Raw genomic sequence first — 20,318 nt, forward strand, 5'->3', positions numbered from 1 at the left:
CACCATTACTCTGGGACCAGATTTGGGTAGCACTGGCACATGCCACAGGAGGCTTTTGGATGAATCTTATCTAACTTCCAGGCATCGCTGATATTGGGAACCAGCCTCCAAAAATAGTTCTTAGCTGATCCAGTAGTAATTAGGATTGAGGGTACAGTACAAGTGTCTTTTCTTCCTTAAAAAAAATCTTAAAGATCCCTAACCTGGTGAGGAGGGAAGTGGCCTGTTCCTGCCAGCTGTGGGCAGCACACAACAATATATTAATTTTCACTGAAGCAATTTCAGAATATCAGCAAAACTAAGTGCATTTTACAGGTTCGCCCACATCCTCCCAGGGGCCCCCTTCCCCTGCTGCTCTCTGTAATTAAATTTCAGTGCAGTCTCCAGGTTCCTGGAGCCACACTATCTAACAGTTTAATAACAGTGATCATACAGCATTGCCATGCCCCTTAATAGGCAACAAAAGGATGAAGGGTTGATTGCATACCCCAAGCCTCTTCATTTATCCAGAACAAAAAAACATTCCAGTAGCCTTTAATGTTAGCACTCTTCTACCATCCAGGTCAGTTATGACCACACAGTTAAATAGATGCACAAACTGATATGTGTTTTATAGGAGTACTCACAGCATTACCCAGAAGACATTAACTGGTTGGAGGTCAGCTGCTGCTTGCTGCTACTTGGTTGAGATTAAGGGTGGGAGACAGGGTCTGTGCATGCAGAATTCTGCTGTCAGGATAGTATTAGGTCTAATGTGCAGAGCCTGACACTATATCAAGCCTGGAGTGTTTTTTAATGTTGCTTTTGTCTCCAGTGACTGTGCTTTGAGGAAATGCACCTCAGCAGCCACATCTCTCAGCTAGTTACGTTCTGAATTGGGAATCTACTTAAGCATAAAGATAGGTTGTCCTCTGTCTTTCTAAGTCCCATTAGTTAATCATACTTTTCACAATTTAATTTAATTCTGAGAAAATGATGAAGAATAGTATCAGCAGCATGCAAATAATCAGGTTAGCTTTGTTTGGAAGTTACACTCAAGCCCTTTCCATTCTTCAGCTCCATCCCCACAACATGTGCTTTGGAAAGAAAAGCTGCTGAGCTGTGCTCAAGCTTGCTCTCCCCAAACAGTGACTGCAGCACTAGGGAATTACAGCAGTTCCCAGAGGATGTGCAAGATGGGCATGCCAGTAAATTTGCTTTATGTTGTTACTTTCTGTGAATACCCTAGACTGCTTCAGACTGCAGGCTGGATGTGGCTCTTCACAACCATGAAGGACACAGTGACTTTGCACAGTTCTGCCCTGTCTGAACATGCCAACCCAATCAGGCCCAAACCAAACTCCCAGACCTCAACAACAGCCCTCAGGGGCAAGTGTGGCTCAGAGGTTTGCTGCCAAAATTTGGTTGTTTGTGATAAATGCACAAGAATTACTTCAACAGTGGCACTGGAGAAGAGAAACGGAAAGAAAAAAATGTCCATCCAATAATAAATATAAGTTAAATGGCAAGTATCAGTTGAGCAGATACTGCTACCCTTACACTAGTAGTAAGATTTTTAACAGCCACAAATGATCTAGGCTTTAGGTCATCATCCTTTTTGAAAGATAGCACTTATGGTATACAGCTTTCCTGAAGTCACACACCAGTTTTGGGCTAAGATTGATTCAAAGGGAAGGTTACTAATGCAGAATTGCTTCTAGATCCCCCTGAACTTAACTGGATCAGTTATCATCTATTGTCCAGGTGTCCTCCAGGCTAATTAGAGAACACTATTTCCTGAGACATCTTTTCTTTGGACTTTGATTCATCTGTTCTTTTAAAATAAATGCACATCTAGTGCTGTGTCTTCTGCTTTGAAAAGGGTTCAGAGAGCTGATTGCTGCAGAGCAGATTGTGTCTCATTGTGGGGCACATGCTTGGTGTTCCCACAGGCTGGAAGAAATTGCACAGAACAGGGGCATTGTGGTTTCCCTGTCAGTGTTTGCTGGGAACTTGAGTTACACTCACTGCAAATACCTTTTTTCATGCTTCCTGCTGGGATCTTCTTGTTTTTCTGCTTCTCATGGTTTGGTTGGAAAGCACAGAAGGGAGCTTCATGTAGTGGTGTATCTGATTTATTCTGGTCACACCTTCAACTGTTGGCCATGCTCATCTTATCTCACCATGCGAGCTGGGATGAATCTCTGGGCCCTTCTTGGGTGTAGAAAGTGTGGGATCAGTGAGTTTGCTCACCCAGATGTAGCACACCCCTGGCCCTGCCCTCTCTTTTCTCCTAAGCAGCAGAATATAAGGAAAGACTTCAGAAAATATGATGTTGTTAGAAGGATTTGATGACAAGATAAGCCTCATGCCTTTCCAATGTTTAATCTTAAAGTTTAATCCTAATACAGTCATTTTCTGCTCTGAGGACATTTTAGCTGTACAGATTAGATGTGTATAGCTGGTTAAATATGTGCTGGGAGAACACTAAATGAAAGAGCTGTGTTGATTTTGTGTGGCGCCTTGGAAAGGACAAAGAGTTTGTTGCTTCCCTTTTATAGGCAAAGCAGACAGATGCATCACGCAACGATCTGCTCCCTCCTTGCCACAGCCTGCGGGTCAAACAGCTTCACCCAGATCCTGCCTCGGGTTCCATCTCTGCACCAGTCAGACCCCGGGGAAGGGATGGGAGCCTGCCCACTGCCCTGTCTCCATCTCCTTTCCTCCTCTTCAGCAAAGACTTATGCCCCAAAGTGTGCCTGTGACAGACAGATGCTGACTGGTTTCCAGAAATCACCCAGGGTCCTGAGACATTTCTTTCCCCTTCTGTGCTGCGTTCTCAGAGCCATGCTCAGAAGGAATGCCTTGGCGAGCTGTCTTATGGCAGAAATTCAAAGAAATAATTGTGGGCTGGGACTCTGGCTGGCCAGCTTGGTGTGCTGTTTGACGACATCTTGTTGAGCTGCCCCTCACTAGTTCTAGTTTCTTCTCACAGCGGTCTCTGACTTTTCAGCTCCAGAGCTTGGCTAGGTCATTGAAAGCAACCTCCTCCCTGCCAGCAGCTAGGACAGCTGGCATCATTTCAGACTGCAGAGGGCTGTACGTGGGTATCGGCACTTTTAACTGCTGTAATAATACAGTATTATTCTGATTATTCCTTTGATTTTCTCACACACACCCTGCCCATTTAACAAGAGGTTTATTGCAATGAGTGCTGCAGGCTTAAACTCCCTTATGCCTCACACATCCCTGCTTGAAGAACACGAGAGCCAAAGCCCACCAGCGAGGTCAGCCAGTTCAAAGTGACAGCTGTCTCTGGGATCCGTTCTTTGCCTGGGAAGAGGGGAAGCTCAGCTGGCCAGATTGCACAGCAAGATTTAGCACTTTCTGTTGGGAGACCCAAAAGGTGTGCATCAGAGAGGATGCCTGGCTTGTCTTGGGCATCCACAGCCTGTTACTTCTGTCACAACAGACCGGGAAGGTACATTTTCCAGTATATTTGTGCCTCCAGTGCAGAGGCTTGGAGGCATTTTAGGGCATCTAACTCCTCTAGGGCTGCTGGGTTTAGTCAGGATATTATTCATACCCATTTAAAGGCTTTAAGGCCCCAGAATGGCTGGTGCTGGCATCCTGTTTAGATGCCTAAATTATCTTGCTGATGAAATTATAAAATCTCATGTACTATTGTCTCCACAGAGACGTTGATTCTTTTTCTTTTTTCTCATTTTATTTAACAATGAAATAATTCATCATACCCTTCCCTGAACATCTTCCATTAGAAATGGGGCTAGAAGGTTGCTTGATTTATTTTTTTCATTCTTGTTTGCCCTTTCAGTACCTCTCACTTATCAGCTGCCAGCATGGAAAGTCATGGTTCATTTAAAACTACAAAGAAGTATCTTAAACACTACTGAGATGAGTAGCTGGAGCATGGAGTCGTGCCCTTAAGTCCTTACCTTCACCTGTGGACCTTGGAAAATTAGGGGCAAGAGGAAGCCAAGCATTCATCTGCTGCAGCATGGCCACCTCCCTCAGCACCATCCTGCCAGAATTATTTCAGAGTAGCTCTCCTGCCCATCCATCTCACCTCATGGACTTCTGCTGCTTCCACATCCTCTGTTGACCTGGAAGGGGTCCCGTCTGGCCATGTAACCTTGTCTCTGAAACCGGAGGAGCATCCTTTCTTCCCCTGCTTCTCTTTGGGAAGATCTATTCCTGAGGCCTTTCTTCTCATTTCAGAAAGGCTCAGGGTGCTTTAGGGGTGCTGATTATTCCTTACCTCCGCTCCTATCTGCCCTTTACCACTTGCGAACTTCTCTCCCGTTTAAGTCCAAGCGACTCAACAGCAGTGGTAAGAGCCATTTGGATCATGATGTCTGGTGGTAACTTCTGGCTGCACCTTGTCCCCAAAAGAATTTGGAGCCACATTGCTGTGTGAGAACATCCCAGGGATAGCACTAGCTATGCTAAGGAACGTGTTGAGTATATTTGTTGCGTGTCAGAGATTAGTAACGCACTCTGGTGTGTTAGCAGTAATGATGGGGGGGAGGAACACATCAGGCTGAGGTGTTGATTATTTCAGAATTGCTGTCTAGCTAGTTTTGGCTATCTTTAGACCTGTGGGGGTGGTCTGTTCTGGGCTGGCTCTGCAGGAGCCATGCAGTGGCTGAGTAGGCAGAGCAGGGTGAGGCAGAAACCTGCAGTCAGCACGTCATTCCTCTGCTTATACATTTATCTGGGGAAAGTGGTCAGTAGACCCACCAACACTGATGCTGCATGCAGATGGAACTGGTGACAAGGGCAGCCCATGCCCAAATTTAACACTATTGACTCTGTGTGATGGGTTCTGCCTGTACAGCCCGACTTTCAAGGCTCTTGCAGGGTACTGCTGGAAATACACCAATGCTGGGGGCCCTTCTGCAGTTTGAGTTGGCACAGCCAGTGGCAGGGACCTATCCTGTATTCAGGACAAGACCTTGTTGGCTGTGCTCTGTGTGCTGGGTCACAACTGCCCCTAAACCTTAAAGCACGGCTCCAAGCTGCTTCATCGCCAGGCTTATTGAGGACAGCATACTCAGCTCCACACCCTCAGAGAGCCTTCAGGTGCTTGCAAATGCAACTTGCTCCTGCCCTAGGGACTTTGCTGAGTGTGAAGTAGCTTGATGTGATTCTACATTGGAGGCTGTGATGGTAATTCCCACACAATTTTCACAAGGGCACGTGGGGTTGCCTTAACCGTGCGCTTGTGCCTCTGGAAATGCCTGACTCTGCAGTCACCTTAATGTGTGTTTTCATTTCTTGTATCTTGGCCTATATTTGCCAACTGAAGAGGCCAGTGAGCCCAGCAGAGTCTGTCTAGAGAAGAATTAAATCTCACACACCTTTGCACACTTATTTTAAGAGTTTGTGGCAGGGACGACATATATATATTTACATTTATGTGTGTGCATGTGACACGATTCACCAGGCACACATATGAGAAGGGAAGGGTTTCTAAGGCCTGCCCTGCCTGGTAGCTCTGCATGGACAAATTCAGATCTACATTCACCCTGGCAAATTCAAAGAAGCAAAAGACAACACTTCTCCATGCAGCTTTTTAAGCAGAGCTGTTGCCCTCTTTAGCATGGGATATTGTAGCTGCTGCAAAATTTATTATGGGGCCAAAATGCACTTACACAAATCCTTGGAAGAGACTGTGTACTGTGTGAGCATGACTCAACACAGAGATACCATCTGAGCTCAGGAAATTCCAGAGCTGCACATTTCTGGAAGTTGGGAGGGGAGGTGTTAGACACACTTGCCCTCTTTTCAAACTCTACCCCAAGCATCTGCCAGTGATCCCAAGCAGGCAATAGGGCCTGGGTGAGCTGGACCTTCAGTCTGACCCTTATGGCCATCCTTGCAGCCTTCCACATGTCCATGCCTACCATCTCCCAAAGTACTTCAGAGCAATTTTATCCTTCACTGTCTGCCTCTGTGTCTGCCGTTGTGGAGATCTGGGATGTTTGGGCACTGTCAGACAAGCAGGACCAGGCTGTGGCAGACATCACCATAAGCATATCACCATATATCTTATTAGTCTAACAACAAATGTCTGTTCTGGCAATTGGATTTTATGTTTTCATTACATTTAGAATTATAACAGCCAGTTCATTAAGATTTAGTAGCCTCAGATGACTGCCTCTGGATGGGCTGAGTGTTTTGCAGTTGCCAGGAAAAGGAACTGGACCAGTTAGGTTAACCACCTTTATTCGTTTTTGCCTGGACAAGGGGCTCAGACAAGGAATGGATGGACATGGTAGAAATCCTTGCCCAGCCAGAGAGAGTGGCTGTTTGATATGAGAAACTGAAGGCCTAAATTCCGCATTTTTTTCCTTCACAGATGGGATGCAAAAGAAGGCGAGGACATGTCTTTTCTGAAGGATGACCCCGACAGCCAGGTGAATTCATTAGTTCAAGGGTGGCTGTTGAGTTTACTCAAAACATGCACTATCAGGAAAGTTGGAGGCTATTAGACCGTGCAGAGAGGGGAGACCTCTGTGTTGGAGTAAATGTGCCCCTTGCTAGCACTCTCCAGGCGGCACGATGGGAGAGCAACTTGACTTCTTGCATTGGCCCTTAAATTGTCAGTATAACAACCCTCACTTAGTCTGGTCCCTACATCACCTACATCCTTTTGCTTCCTTTAATGGCCTCAGCAAATTTGTTCTCGTGTTTTGGGTATCATCATAGACAAGGAATACTGGATACTGAACAATAAGCTGACATAAACGTATCCTCCTTTTCTTAGAGGAGCCTTGGTACAGACAAGCAGAAGAGCAGAAATGAGGAGGGAGTGGAAGAGAACTGCACAGCTGAGCTGGAGGAGAAGGTGAAACAGCCAAGCCTCCAAGATCATGGGGCCTCATCATCACAAAGGCGAAGTGGGAAGGCCCAGTCTGCCCCCAATGGCCAGAAGGAGGAACGGAGAGGAGTGAAGGGGCTCGGTATGGAGGTCTCTGCAGCCAGCACAGGAGACTCAGAGCCAGGTCCCAAGCCAAGTAAGGAACCTGTTGAGGAAGATGGCAATGGGAAGCCTGGCACTGCTGACATCTCTCAGGAGGAGAGCACAAATAGCAGTGCCTCACAAAGTAGCCTTCCAAATGCTGTGCAGGCCGCCATGCACAGCAGTGAGGAGACCTTTTCCACGGGAGATGATTTAGATGGAGTTAGCTTTAAGAAAAACACAGCTTCAGAACAGGAATCCACTGAGGACTCTTCAAATAGCCATGGAGGAAAGCCAGACACAGCAGCAGAAGACAGACTGGATGCAGGTCAAGGACAGATGGTGAGACAAAATGGGGAGGAGCTGACCCAAAACACTGCCCTTGAGGGACAAACACTTGCTCTGAAAGGAGCTGAAGATGCTGAAGGCACTGAACACACAAGCAAGCCTTTGCCCCCAAGGAAAGACAACTCTGACAAAACTGTTATGCCTGAGCAGAACACAGCAAAATCACAGTCCAGGGAAGGGGACCAGCCTGAAGATTGCAAGGACAAGGACAGCAGGGACACGCTCAACTAACAAGGATTGCACCAGCTTGCCTGAGATGGAAGGTGAGTTCCTGACACCACTCTTCATGGAGTTTGCTATCCTGTAGCTCTCATAGCCGTAGTACAGGTTCACAGTTCCATTTTCTGCGGCCATAAAGACAACATACGAGATAACTATTCAGAAGTGTTTGTTACCAGTGATATGGATCCCTCAGATATCCTAAAACTGTGTATCACAAAGACCTGCCCTGGAGTGGACAGGGAAACAATGGAAAGTCAGACAGGAAAATCTGTATGGAAAATTGGACTGCTGAGTCTGGTCAGTGACAGGCATTAGTCAGGACACAAGCTGAAACTATTCCTGGAAATGGATAATCTCAGAAAGGTGGGGATAGCAGTATGAATTTACTTCTGTCTCTGTGGTAATCACAGCTAGAATAACTAGAGGTTAGTGTAGTCCTGGTTCCAAAACACTCACACAGCTTTAGAGGCCCACCTTGTGGGCAGTAGTTTGAAAAAGCTGGACTTCACATAGGATTCTCTTTCCAGTACACGATTTGTGACTGCTAACCTCAGTGAATGTAAAGTTTGAATTACGTATATGGCAACAATAATGAGTAAGGCAGGATGAGATGGTTCCTGTTCCTAAGGCCTATGAACCAAATAGAAAGGGGGAAGAACAGAGCTGGTTATGTAGCAAAGCTCCAGGTTTTACTCAAGCAAAGAAGTTTCTTCCAGAAAGGCAGATACAGAACAAGAAAAGCCAGGAGAAAGGAACAAAGTATGTGACAGGTAGAAAAGTAAGGTAGAAATTAGGAAGAAGGGGCAAGGACAGAGAGTAGGAGATCTTTGGCAGTTACCTTTGCCGAATATGTTCTTTCCAAGCACTATCACAGATCAGGGAGTCATACCTGTAAGTGCTAGATCAGACCAATAAGTCAGGATGTGATCCTGCCACCAGGTTAGGGAGTAAGGTCGCAGTTTACTCCAGCTACCTCATGCCTAGCACAGAGACACCTAACTTAAGATCTGAGCTTCCTCTTTCTTGGAAGGAGAAAGATCGGCACTTCCAGAATGCAGTCCAGCCTGCCTAACCCCTAAATTGCTCTGGCACTGAGAAGAGAGGCAGCAGCAAGTACTCCAGCAGTACTCCTGTAAGCAGAGAGGCAGCAGCGATACTTCTAAGTAGGCACTCCAGGCAATTAGCTGCTCAAAGCTAGGCAGGCACATCGCCCCCACCAAGCGCCTTTCCCCAGCTCCTACAGGCTTTTCTTCAGACACCTAACCAGCAGCTTGTCACCGGGTTTTGTTTAGTATTCATCCCCAAGGCACAAAGGAGCTTAGGGATGAAGTGGTTAAGCTGCTAACAAAGAGACTTTCACTATAATCCAGTACTATACAAAAGGCATGGAGAAGCACAAGTGTTACAGCTTTTTAAAAAAGACAAACACCAAGATGCTGGTTCTGTACTGGAACTGAGATTCCTTCAAGTGAGGGAAATTAATTCCAACAGTATTTAGGAAAATGTTGAGACCTGGATGCACGCAGCGTGACTGTGCTTTCGAGGCCTCTCCAATCTACCAGAAACACCCACAAAAGTAGAGAATGGAAGAATCAGAATTATCCTGAGTGAGAAAAGTAGTCATTAATTAGACACCAGCTAAGAGGCAACAATAAATTAGAGCAGTCCGTTTTCATCACAGCAATGCAAAGGAGATTCCTATGGTTTGGTAATGGGACCCTGAGTCCACTTCAGCACAGCTCTTTGCTCCATTGCTCTTCAGTGAAGTCATTAAGGCAGGCTTAATTATAAACATAGCCTTATGTCTTGGAGAAGACAAGGCGACTTAAGCTGGTGTTGGCACTTAAGCACTTGTGCATCTGTTTGACTTAGCTGGAAACTGAGACCAATTTTATTCTCTGAAATATTTATTGCTTGGGATACACCAAGCATGGAAATGCCACCCCATCAGCCCTAGCATATAGCTACTGAGACTACTGAAGGCAGAGGCAGCATGTGGGGCCTGTGAGGGGCACACAGTGATAGATGGAGATATTTACCTTCTACAACCCCATTTCATCCTGCCTGCCTTCCCCTCCATCCCCATTTCCTTCCTATGCAGCACCCACCCCCCTACCAAGAGATCATGCCATTGCCTCACTGACCTCTTTCCAAAGAGCACAAACAAAATTTCCAGGTGTGACTAACCTGTGCAGGTCCCACCATCTGGTGGAGACAGATTAAAGCAATATACTTTCATTTTTTTTGGTATTTCCTGTACATCTAGGAGATGCTTTAAGTTTCAGGGGAGCCTTTTGCAGGATATGGATGGCAGGTCATTTAGGGGGATTCAGCCATTCAGCCTTCAGCCAGTGCTGACCTGTGTTAGGATCACAGGAATAGGCACAGCTACATCACACCTTACTTTAAAAGAATGCTCTTTCATTCTTTTTAGACTCCAGGGCAATCACTGATCATTGACTCACAGCAAGCACATATGATAAATAAGGGTAACCTCTCTGAGCAAACTGGTGTGTGATTGTTTCATTTGAAGGTTTTTTGCACCTTCCTTTGAAGCCTCCAACTTTCTCACTGGCTGGGCATCCATGGAGGCGTCAGGGTGAGCCAGTGCAGCCATTTCTGTGTCCCCCATCTCAGAAATAGGTTTCTTCTGTATGTTTTGTTTGTTTGTTTGTTTGTTTTCCCATTATATTGATTGCAACAGCATTTAGGGAATGAGTGAGTGAGTGCAGCTTGGCTGTTTGTCTTCAGTGATGTACTAGAGCATCGCTGTCACCTCCTACATACTGAAGTCACCACAAAGCAATTTGACCTCTCCCTCTGTACCAGTGACAGGACACTATCAGGGCTGGCTTCCCGAACAAGATCATTTGCAGAGAGGGTGAGTTATGCCATGATTTATTTGCAGTGGGGTGAGCCAAAAGGAAGACAGAGGGCCCCATCTTTAAGTCTCTGCTCCCTGTATCCAATTTGTCATGAACATCTCTTGACAGGAGAAAAAGATAAAAATAAAAATCAAGACCTGGATTTCTCAAGCACTAGCTTAGCACAACCAGAACAGTTCATCTCTGTGGCTTGACAGCAGGGCTCCTAGGAGCAACAAAATAGCAACGATGACAACAACAACAACAACCCAAAAAGCAAAAGCTCATTTGGCTCAAATCGGTTAAGTTGTCAGTGTGTTTGGAGCGAAAAGGTCTTATGTCTATTCCTGCTGTTGCTTTGAAATTCCCAAATCAACATGACAGGCTGCATAATGACACAGATGGCAGTCATAAATAACTACAGGCTGGTAACAATCACTTCCCTTCTCTCGTGGCTTCTGTTTCCTTCTGCTCTACAGACGGATTAGTTTTGGACCACGCTATGTATAAAATGCTGCAAAGCCCTAGCTTGTTTTCTTGTAATTCTCCCCAAAGTGTTACATCACAGAATTTCTTTGGACCCAGATGCCTTCGGTTTGCCCTCATTTGAGGTGCATTTGTGTCCTTGGTAGAATCCTCTATTTGTTTTGGGGATTATTGAGACTTACGCCTGCACCTGACCTCAGATGATGCTTTAGGGCAAGGACAGCCAAAAATGCAACCTAGAGGAAACCTCTGTTCAGAGGAGCCATTGTATATGGCCTGCAAAAAGACTTAATAGGTGTGGCCATCTTTGGCAGGGAGATCACTACATCAGCTGGAGTCCCTTCAGGAATGTAACCGCATGTGGCAGGCTAATGCCTTTCTTGGCCTATCTAGTAAAAAGGGCAGCATTGTTACTCAGAGCTGAGTTTAGCAAGAACCAGGAAAAGAGCATCATTCAGGAAGCTGAAATAGCAATAAAGCCAAGCATTACACAAAGATCTGTGCTTTTTTGTTAGAATGAAAAAGTTTGATTATTCCTTTGGTGTCTAGCACAACGAATTCAGGTGCCAAAACCACCTGAATTATTTGGTTCTTCTTACCACTTGAGTATAATCTTTCGGGAACAGGCAGTCCTGAACTATAATCCAGTTAAGAGGCTGTGGTCTGGTGGCTCATGCTGAGTTTTAAACAATTTACGCATACACCAAATTGCAGATGCCCATGCCTAATTGTATTGATCTGATGTCAGAGCAACAAAATTACAAGATTATCCCTTTGCAGCAGGGCAAAGGGGGGTGTTTTTCACTCTGTGATGCACGAACAACACTAACACAATTTCCCTGTAGATGAAGGACTTCACGTGGCAAGGCAAATGGGTTGTTGTATCTCCAGGAGGTGCTGAGCAGCTCTGTCTTGGTAAATCCAGGCATGTCCCAGCCAGAAACCTTTACTGTGTTCATGTAACCACCTGATGTTATACTGGGATCTGAAGTGCCTGGTAGAAAACGTGAGAGAAACTTGTGATGACAGTCCAGGTGATACTGTCTGAATGGCTGTTGTCATGGAGCACAGAGGGTTTGCAGCAAAACGAAGTGATTAATATAACTAGGACCACATGAGATTTGACCATGCTTAAAGAGAAGAATCTGGAAGGATGCACTGGTGTGGGTTATCAGGCTGATTAAGAAAATCCTGCTAGGAGGTAATAGGTAACTTCACAGAAAAAAAAAATAATAATCTCACAGAAAATGCAGATTTGACAAATACCAGAAACGTGTCTTCCTCAACATTTTGAATTTCATAAAACCCAAACTGGAGCTTTCAGTAAACCTTTCCAGAACAGAAAATTTTAATGTTATGCTAGTAATTCAGTTTTGTTACGGTGTGATGTTTGAAAAATCAACCTAGAAACAGATGGGATCATTTTGCAAAACAAAACCTATCAACCCCCAAAGGAATGTAAAAATATCCATTCCATTAAGGGGTTATATTGTGGAATTTCTATCCAGGTTTTAAAAAAAAATAAAAATGCACCAGGTCACTTCACCTGATGTCAGGGAAATGTCCCCAGTTCCAGGATCTCACACAGCGCAAAGCACAGCCCGTGTCAGTAGCAGCAGTAACCCTCCAGATTTCACTCCCCACCACAAGTGCTGCTCACCCAGTTCTGTAAGCAGCCACCATGTGGATTTCACAGCTTCCCCTGTTAATGTCTATTTATGGCACTAAAAATCTCCTGCACCTTCAAACCAGTTGGAGATGCTGCACAGAGTGTGTGGTGGGGCTTTCATCCTTTGCTTCAAATAACAAGGAATAAATATTTACCCAAAGTACAGGCTTGGAATCCCTGGAGAATGTCCAACAAGTCCCAGAGAAGTAAACGATACACAAAAAACCACAGAAGCTTTTCCCTGAATTCTCTTGAGAAAATTAATCTTAACATCTTTAGAGAAAATGCAGCTGGGGGGTAAATTTCCAGAGCAGCTCCAGGGATCTGACCTCGCAGCTCCGGCTGACGTAAAGAGGAGTGGGGCAGGCAGGGCCTGTGTGCCGCAGGACCCAGGGGTTGGGAGAGGCCAGCTCTCTGCTGCAAACCAGCGCTAAAGGTTGGTGCAGGACGCCCCACAAGCAGAAACCAACGCCTCACAGGGCAGTACTGGAGCTGCCGAAGGTTTCCTCAAGGTTCATGAGGTGAGAAGATACCATCTTGTGTGACCCAGTGCTGTGGGGAGCCCACCGTCATGCCACAGCATTTCAACTTCCCAGAGCACCTCCTAGCACCACATGCCACCAAAGGAGAGAGCTTAGTCCTCACACAGGATCAGGGAGTGCTGCGGCTTAATACAAGACCTGGAGCAGTTGTCCTCATTCCTCTGGAATTACAAAGTCCTTCCAGTGGCACGATATGGGAAAATAATCCCTAGGTTTTCAAGTGTCGTATGTGAGAATGGTTCAAGAGGAATGAACTTGGATGGAAGGAACACGGGGAGGGACTGCAGGGATACTGAAGGAATGGTTGTTTAGTCTAGCAAAATGAAGGCAGAGCGGGGTAGTAAACACCACTGAAGGAAAAGGCCATTCCAGCCTGAACATAATTAGGTGCAAGAATTGGTGTATTGAAGAAGTCTGTGGATAAATATGCAGAAATTAGGCAAAAGTTACTACCTGTCAGAGGATTTGAAGGGTGCCATGGCTGCAGCAGGGACTCGCTACCTGTAAGGCTGGCTTGGCCAGAGTATTTCTGGCAGGGATTAGGCAATGTGGTGCTTGTGACAGCAGCAGGATGAATTTGGTGACAAAGTTGTGTATGTTCCTGTAAATGCTGGTGACTGCTGTGAAAGCACTGTGCTTCCACTGGTACCCAACAGCATCGGTGTACACATCCTGCCCAGAAATGTGGGAGCTGTTCTCCTAAATCTCTCCTGCACCTTTCAAGAGCTTCTGCCTTGTCTTTGGTTTGTCTCTGTTACCGCAGAGCATGTGCCCATACCTCAGACGCCTGCATCAACCCTCTTAATGTAAACCCCAGATGAAAAGGAGGGAGAGATAACTACACCACATTGTGGTCTGCGTCTTCCTTTCTGCCAGCTCTGGGGTTGAGAAGGAACACACAGACTGTGGAGAGTGACAGTACCCCAAACCACTCCAGCAGGAATCTCCACCAAAATCTGATTTTATATATTTAAACTCATCAAGGGTTGGTTGCAGTGATAAGTTTTCTACCAGAGACAAATCTAGAAAGAATTAGGATTTTTTTTCCCCTTAAAAAATGGTTCTAGTTGAAATTAGAATTAAGTCAGGGATGTTCTATGGTTGTGCTAGGTAGAAGAACACGCCTCATGATCTTACCGGTCCTTTTTGTGGCCTTTCAGCATATGCTGAAACATCAGCTATATATCCACTTTAAAAAAAGCCAAGTGAGGAAATCTGGTGTAGTGATGTCTGACAGATGGTCCTTACACAACATGTCTGAGTTTGCCACGTGGTATTTCACAAGACTGACTCTCTGAGTGGTCCACTAAGAACAAAACTGTCTATGGGAACTCTGGACCTGCCCTGGGAGAGATCAAACAAAATTCCGCCTCCCAGCCCGCGCAGAGGATGGATGGTGCCAATCTTAGCTGATGGACAAAGGGCCAAAAGTGCCAGACTTCTTCAGCTACCTTCAGCCCCAGTGTTCAGGTGCATCTCGCCCCATGACATGAGGTTTAACCAGTAGGTCTTACAGCAACCTGTTGTTGGCTTGGCTACAAAAGTCATCCCAGCGACTTCCCACATCCAGCCAGGCTTTGTCAAGTTGGGGAACGCCCGAGGCTTCTGAGACACACTGCCACCAGTCCGCATTTAATGTTCTCGTGTGATGGTGACACACAAATTTGGCTCTGTGTCCCCTTGCTGCTGATGGCAGAGGCAGCCCACGGCCGCATGGCTCTCCTGAGCCCTGAGTCACAAAGAGTAACGCCAGCCACGGGGATGTTGTACCAGCACAGAGCTCACCAAGTCCCCGACCAGCCCTTCAGTTACGCATGGAAAGGAAGATGCAGCGTAAAATGAGAGAAATGCTAATTACTGTGCCTCACTGCTAAAAAAAAAAGTAATGACTTTAAAGCCCACCAGTGTCTTGGCTGTAAAGACTCATGCACAGAAACAAGGTGCCTGTATTGAAAAGGTAATGTTGCAAATCAGGGAAGAGACTTGCCCACCACTGCTAAATAGCACAGGGTTGTCAACAAGGCTTTTGGAAGCACTAATAGCAAAATAGATTAACAATAAACAGAGCTAGCTCTGGAGTCAGTACAGACTTGTAAAACAGATTATAACATCCAAGCCATGAAGCGCAACTCTAAAATCTGCTTCCTGCCCCTTCCCAATAATGTCCAGGAGCGTGCTGCTCCTGCAGCACTGAGCAACCCCTCAGCAGCAAGATACAGCCAGCCCTGTCCATTGCACACATACAGGACAATAAAAAACATCTCTGGCAACAGCCTTAGACTCTTCTTTCAACCGCACATAGCATCGATTAGTTCAGTACCTTGGGCATCATTTCTTTGTGGTTTCTTATCAGGTATCTGTGGTTGTGTCGTTAAATGATTCCTTTGGATCTTCCCTTTTATGTGAGCCAAGCTACTCCTGCCCTCATGGTATTTCATCTGCTTTTTCCTTTTATGTTTCCCCTCTATCCTTTCTTGTGAGCTCTGGGTGTTGAAATCCACGTCAGCAAAAGGCAGACCTGTGGATTTAGACATGGATGCAGGCAAATGCCAACTCAGCAGCTCTGAGCAGCACACAAGCATCTGGCAACCAGAAGAAAAAAAGTCTGTCTTTCCTAATTGAAATCAATGTATCTACGTCTAGAGACAGCTACAGAACAACAGCCTCAAGTCACAGATTAGGATTTTCCCCAGAGAAAAGCTCATTCCCCTTCCTGTGAACACAAATGCTGCATCCCCAGGCCGGGGTTCACAAGAGTGGGCCACAGACTCCTACCCAAAATCAGTCCCTCTTTTTGGGGCTCCAGTGCTATACGAGCACACACAAAAACATACAAAAATTAGTGTCCTTAAGCCAAAAGGAGAAAGTAAAGAAGTCTTATCCAGCCCAGAGGAGCAGGAACATATTTCCCCCAGGCTCACACATTTGGTGCGTCCCCTGGGCTGCAGAGCCCCCAGGTTGGGGCTCTTGGCAGGTCGGTATCTGGGTTATGCGATGCTGGGACCCCCCAGGCAGCCCCAGCCGTGCAGGAAGGTCACATTGAAGCTCAGCAGACACTTTTAATTTACTGCTCAGCGGTTCCCTGAAGGCTGATAATCCTGCTACTGTCTCTGCTCTTGTTTCACCAGGATAACGTGCTGAAGGTGGTGGATGAGAAGAGAAGAGGAGCACAGCCTTGTCCTCGCTCTGACCTTCTATGAAATCAGCTTTCAGCACCTGCCCTGCGCCCTTCATCCACCACAGACAGGGTCCCCCCTTCACCATTCCCCACTCAGTTTCAGCATCAGCCCTTCCTATCCTGCTGCCAAAGGACAGGAAAGGCTACACACACTCCCTACACTTTTCTTTGGTATTTGTTTTGCCTATATTGCAGCTGTGTGGCAAGCCAATGAAACGTCTACTGGATGCACTTTATTTTATTTAATAACTAATTCAGTTTAAAGTTAAGATTCAGCTTTCTGGGCAGCCCACCCATTCCCTCCCCAAGGCTAAGAGGGAACCGTGTGTGTCTGGAGGACAGCAGGGGTTGGGTGAGCTCTCCCCAGCGGTTGCATGGGGACAAGCGACAAAGCAGAGCATTAGGAGACAGGGTGAGAGGTGCTAGGTTGTAGTGCAGTAGGTGGGTGAAGAAGTAGAGCTCAGGGCAGCTGTTGCAGTAGGGGTTTGTACGTGGTTGAAGTGGTGGCAGAGATGTATGGGAGTTGCACAGGTTGTGGGCACAGAGGGGACAGAGCCTCCTTGGGGTGCTTTCGACAAGCACACAGCAGCCACAGCATCTCGTCCTTTCCAAGGTCACCTTTCTCCTCCAGTTAGATATGGTAGGGCAGAAGCAGCAGATGCTGAATGAGCACGTCAGGAACATGCTTTTTTTCTAAGTAAGGTGGCTGCTGCATTGAGCAGGTATGTATGCAGCTTGGCAAAGCACTGAGGCTGCTTAAGACTGAGAAGCACAAAGGCTACACTAAGTGGAGATGCCTGCAGCAAGGAGGAGGGCAGCACAAATGCAATAATTTCCCTTAACACCCTGCTGCAAGGAAGGAGCTGGCAACAGGACCCCAGCCAAATTGGAGCTGAAAGTCCAGGCTTCTTGTCAACTGCTTTCACCTTCCTGGTTGTGCCTTCCCTAGCCTTGTGCACAAGTAAGAGGGTAGCAGTTCCATTGGAAGCTGCCCAGGATACCATTTGTCCTGGCCTTAAAAGGTGCCTTTCAAATCAAGGAACTGAATGAGCACTCATAGCATAAATGAGCAAGAATCCCAGCTGTTTAGATTTCCAAGCAGATCAAAGACTGACAGCAAGCTAGGAACTGGCTGAAATGTGCCTCCCCATTAAGAAGGCAGAAAGCAGGTACAGGGAATAACATAATTCCTGACTTCTAAATGACAAAACAAGCGAGGCTATCATTCTCATTGAGAAGCACTGCCCTAAAACTTGAAGCAGTTTCGGGAGTAAATGTATGTGCAGATACTTATGCATGGAGATTTATTGAATGTCACTGCAAGATGCATTGGCTAACCAAAATGGCAGACTGCCTTGGTGATGGCATTGGCATGTGTGGACTGAACTATTGTATGCTGTTTTAATAAACTAATATTTGCACAAACACTTTGCTATTCTACGTAACTCAGATCCACAGTACCTATCTCATGGAAGACAACCATGAGAACCTCCTCTATGTGCCAAATTCAGGAGAGGTTACTGGCTCCAGACCAGGCATTAGCAAGAAACAGAGCGTGCTGCTTTCATGTTTTATTAGTAGGAATGCTTTCCCCCACCCAAGCCCAGACTGGGTTTATTTGGACTTATCCAACAGATAAGAGAACAGATAGATGCAAACCAGATTATAAGTCTGCTCCAGGTCATGGAAATTCTCCATCACTTCAAGGCTGGTTTTCCTCAACCAACTGGCTCAAACACTTGCTTATTTATTTATTTAAGATGAAAACAGCTCACTGACCTCAGTCTTGATCCAGTCAGAATCACTGCCATCTTGCCTCAGCCCACACACGGAATATTCTCTGATCAAGAGCTTGTTGTTGCACTCAAGCAGCAATCAAACAGCCAACAGAGAGCAACTTTTACATTGCCTCTGGCCCAGGACTTAGTTGTAGAGATGAAAATCCAACTTCAATTGTTGCTATACTTTATCTTATTGACACAAGATATAGCAACAACTTTCCTCTTTCAAAGGAAAAAAACACTTCGCCCTCCATCCCCTTCTTTCCCCCCTACCCCTCATAAATCCAAGCAACTCTGCACTTCATGATGCCTGGGAAGGATCGAGTCTGTACCAAGGTCTGTGGATTGTGCTGTGCAGATGGTGCCCGTCCTCAGCGTAATTTCTTCTTGCTTACCAACACCCTGCTTGAACGCACTTTGGTTGGTGCCTGGATTGGAATTTTTCAGAAAAAAAAATGAAAAAGCTTTGGGTAGCTATTTCTTATATTCAGTGAGAGAAAAGATTGAAGAGTTGGAAAATCTGATGTAGAGGTGTTATTTATATTAAATAAAAGTTATGAGAAAAAGTTCCAGTTTCTTAGTGTTTCTCAGCCCTCTATTCATGGCTTTCTCTACATGTGAGCAGAATTCGTAGCATTTACTTTTTAAGAGCAAGAGCTCCAATTCAGATCACTCAGCCCTTAGGAAAGGGCTCACCTCCTGGTCTGGTGAAGTCAACCCACCCAGCAGGCTCACTGTAATGATGACAACCTGCCTCAAAACACAAGGCTTGCTTTTCCACAGGTGTCAAAGCTGCCTCATTGCAATGTCACCTTTCTTGCAAGCAAATGCAATTGCAGCTTGTAGAGTGCAAATTAATCTGCCTAGAGAGGCACCTGTTCCCTCCCAGTAGTGCTTGGTAGCTCAGGGGTTTTGTTAAATTCACTCTTAATTATTCTTAATAACAGGAAAAGAGCAACAACACTCACACAGAAAAACCCTTTTTCTTTAAGCCACAGGAACGGCTTGCCACTGAGATACTGCTGGTTGGCAAAGTTTACCGTCAATTTCAATGCAACAACTCGGTAGCAAAATTGATTTCCGACTAGGAAATCAATTCTTGATTTAAAGAGATGATTAAACTCATCCTAAGGACAAAAACACACCTGGGCAAGGTTGGAAGTACTTCATTTTCCAGAGCTTTACAAGGCCAATTACTACAGGAAGCAACAAGAGAAAATCTTGACAGCAGTTCTGGCTCTCCATTCCTTATTTCAACAAATCTAATACTACAGCAGAAGGCTACCACACAAATTCCTAAGTAAAGCCCTATAAAGAGAGGCTAAAAGTAGAAAGAACAGAAACATTCACAAATTTTCCACACCAATTCCACTCCACATGCAAACAGCATAGGAGCCTGAAGCTAAGCTGGCATTTCCTGAGAAGTTTTTGTATTTGAAGTATGTAATACAGTAGTTAGTGCTTTCTTGGTTACAAGGAATACTTAAAGTCAATTAGAGATAGAGAGCAGAGTAGAGCATTGCTGTGAAGCTAAAATACTGCCTGCTGCCTTCCTTTGGCAAGGTACAACAATAGCTCAACCAGTTCACAGCCTCACATGCTCCTGCAGTTGCTAGCAGGCGAAGGGAACACACTGGGAAGCCTGCAGCCATGCCCTGAGCACACCAATTCAGTGCAGCAACACAGCAGCTAACCAGAAATGAGGTATTCCCAAAGCTCACTGCCTCTGAAGACATACGGAATAGCCGGAAATCACACTTGACCTCCTTTGCTTTACATTCCAGCTCCAAAGTGACTGTTTCTCCTACCATTCTCTTTGCTCACACCAGCTCCTCCCAGGACTCCCAGCCAGTCACTGGTAACACAAACACATGTGTAACACTCCAGTGGCCCACTGAAATTAATTTAGGCTTCTCTGAAGGAGATCCACGATGCTCAGAGACAGCCACTGATTTTACTATCAACACTACACCACAGGATTGCTTTGCGGCCACACTAATGAATTAAGCCAACATCTGGAGTAAAAATGCAACACCTTCCTTCTGAGAATTACAGTCCAGTCCTAAAAATTGGAGATTAATCCAATTCCCCTTATTCTGCTGAGACCAAGTGAGAAGATATGCTGGGGGAAAAGGTAGCTTTCAGAAGGTGAAAATGTGCTCCAGCAGCTGGCTCACATCACATGCTCCAGTAACTTTTTTCCAGCTATTTCCCTTCCTCCTGGTTCCTCTGCACGCGAATCATAACACACTCCTTGAACAAAT

At 45.8% G+C, this 20,318-nt stretch overlaps 1 protein-coding gene across 1 annotated transcript in view; it reads left to right on the forward strand.

The window, feature by feature from the left end:
- Nucleotides 1–18,740, forward strand: part of CCDC9B (coiled-coil domain containing 9B) — a 49,788-nt gene extending 31,048 nt beyond the window's left edge. The window contains exons 11-13 of the mRNA XM_082760802.1: nt 6,362–6,419; nt 6,770–7,575; nt 16,224–18,740. Of these exons, the coding sequence (XP_082616928.1) occupies nt 6,362–6,419; nt 6,770–7,543 (832 nt within the window). The 3' untranslated portion in view covers nt 7,544–7,575; nt 16,224–18,740. The remainder of the gene's footprint in view (nt 1–6,361; nt 6,420–6,769; nt 7,576–16,223) is intronic.
- The last annotated feature ends 1,578 nt before the right edge of the window (nt 18,741–20,318 follow it).

The sequence above is a fragment of the Aythya marila genome (genome assembly GCF_965140915.1).
Source record: "Aythya marila genome assembly, chromosome: 5".
Lineage (NCBI taxonomy): Eukaryota > Metazoa > Chordata > Aves > Anseriformes > Anatidae > Aythya > Aythya marila.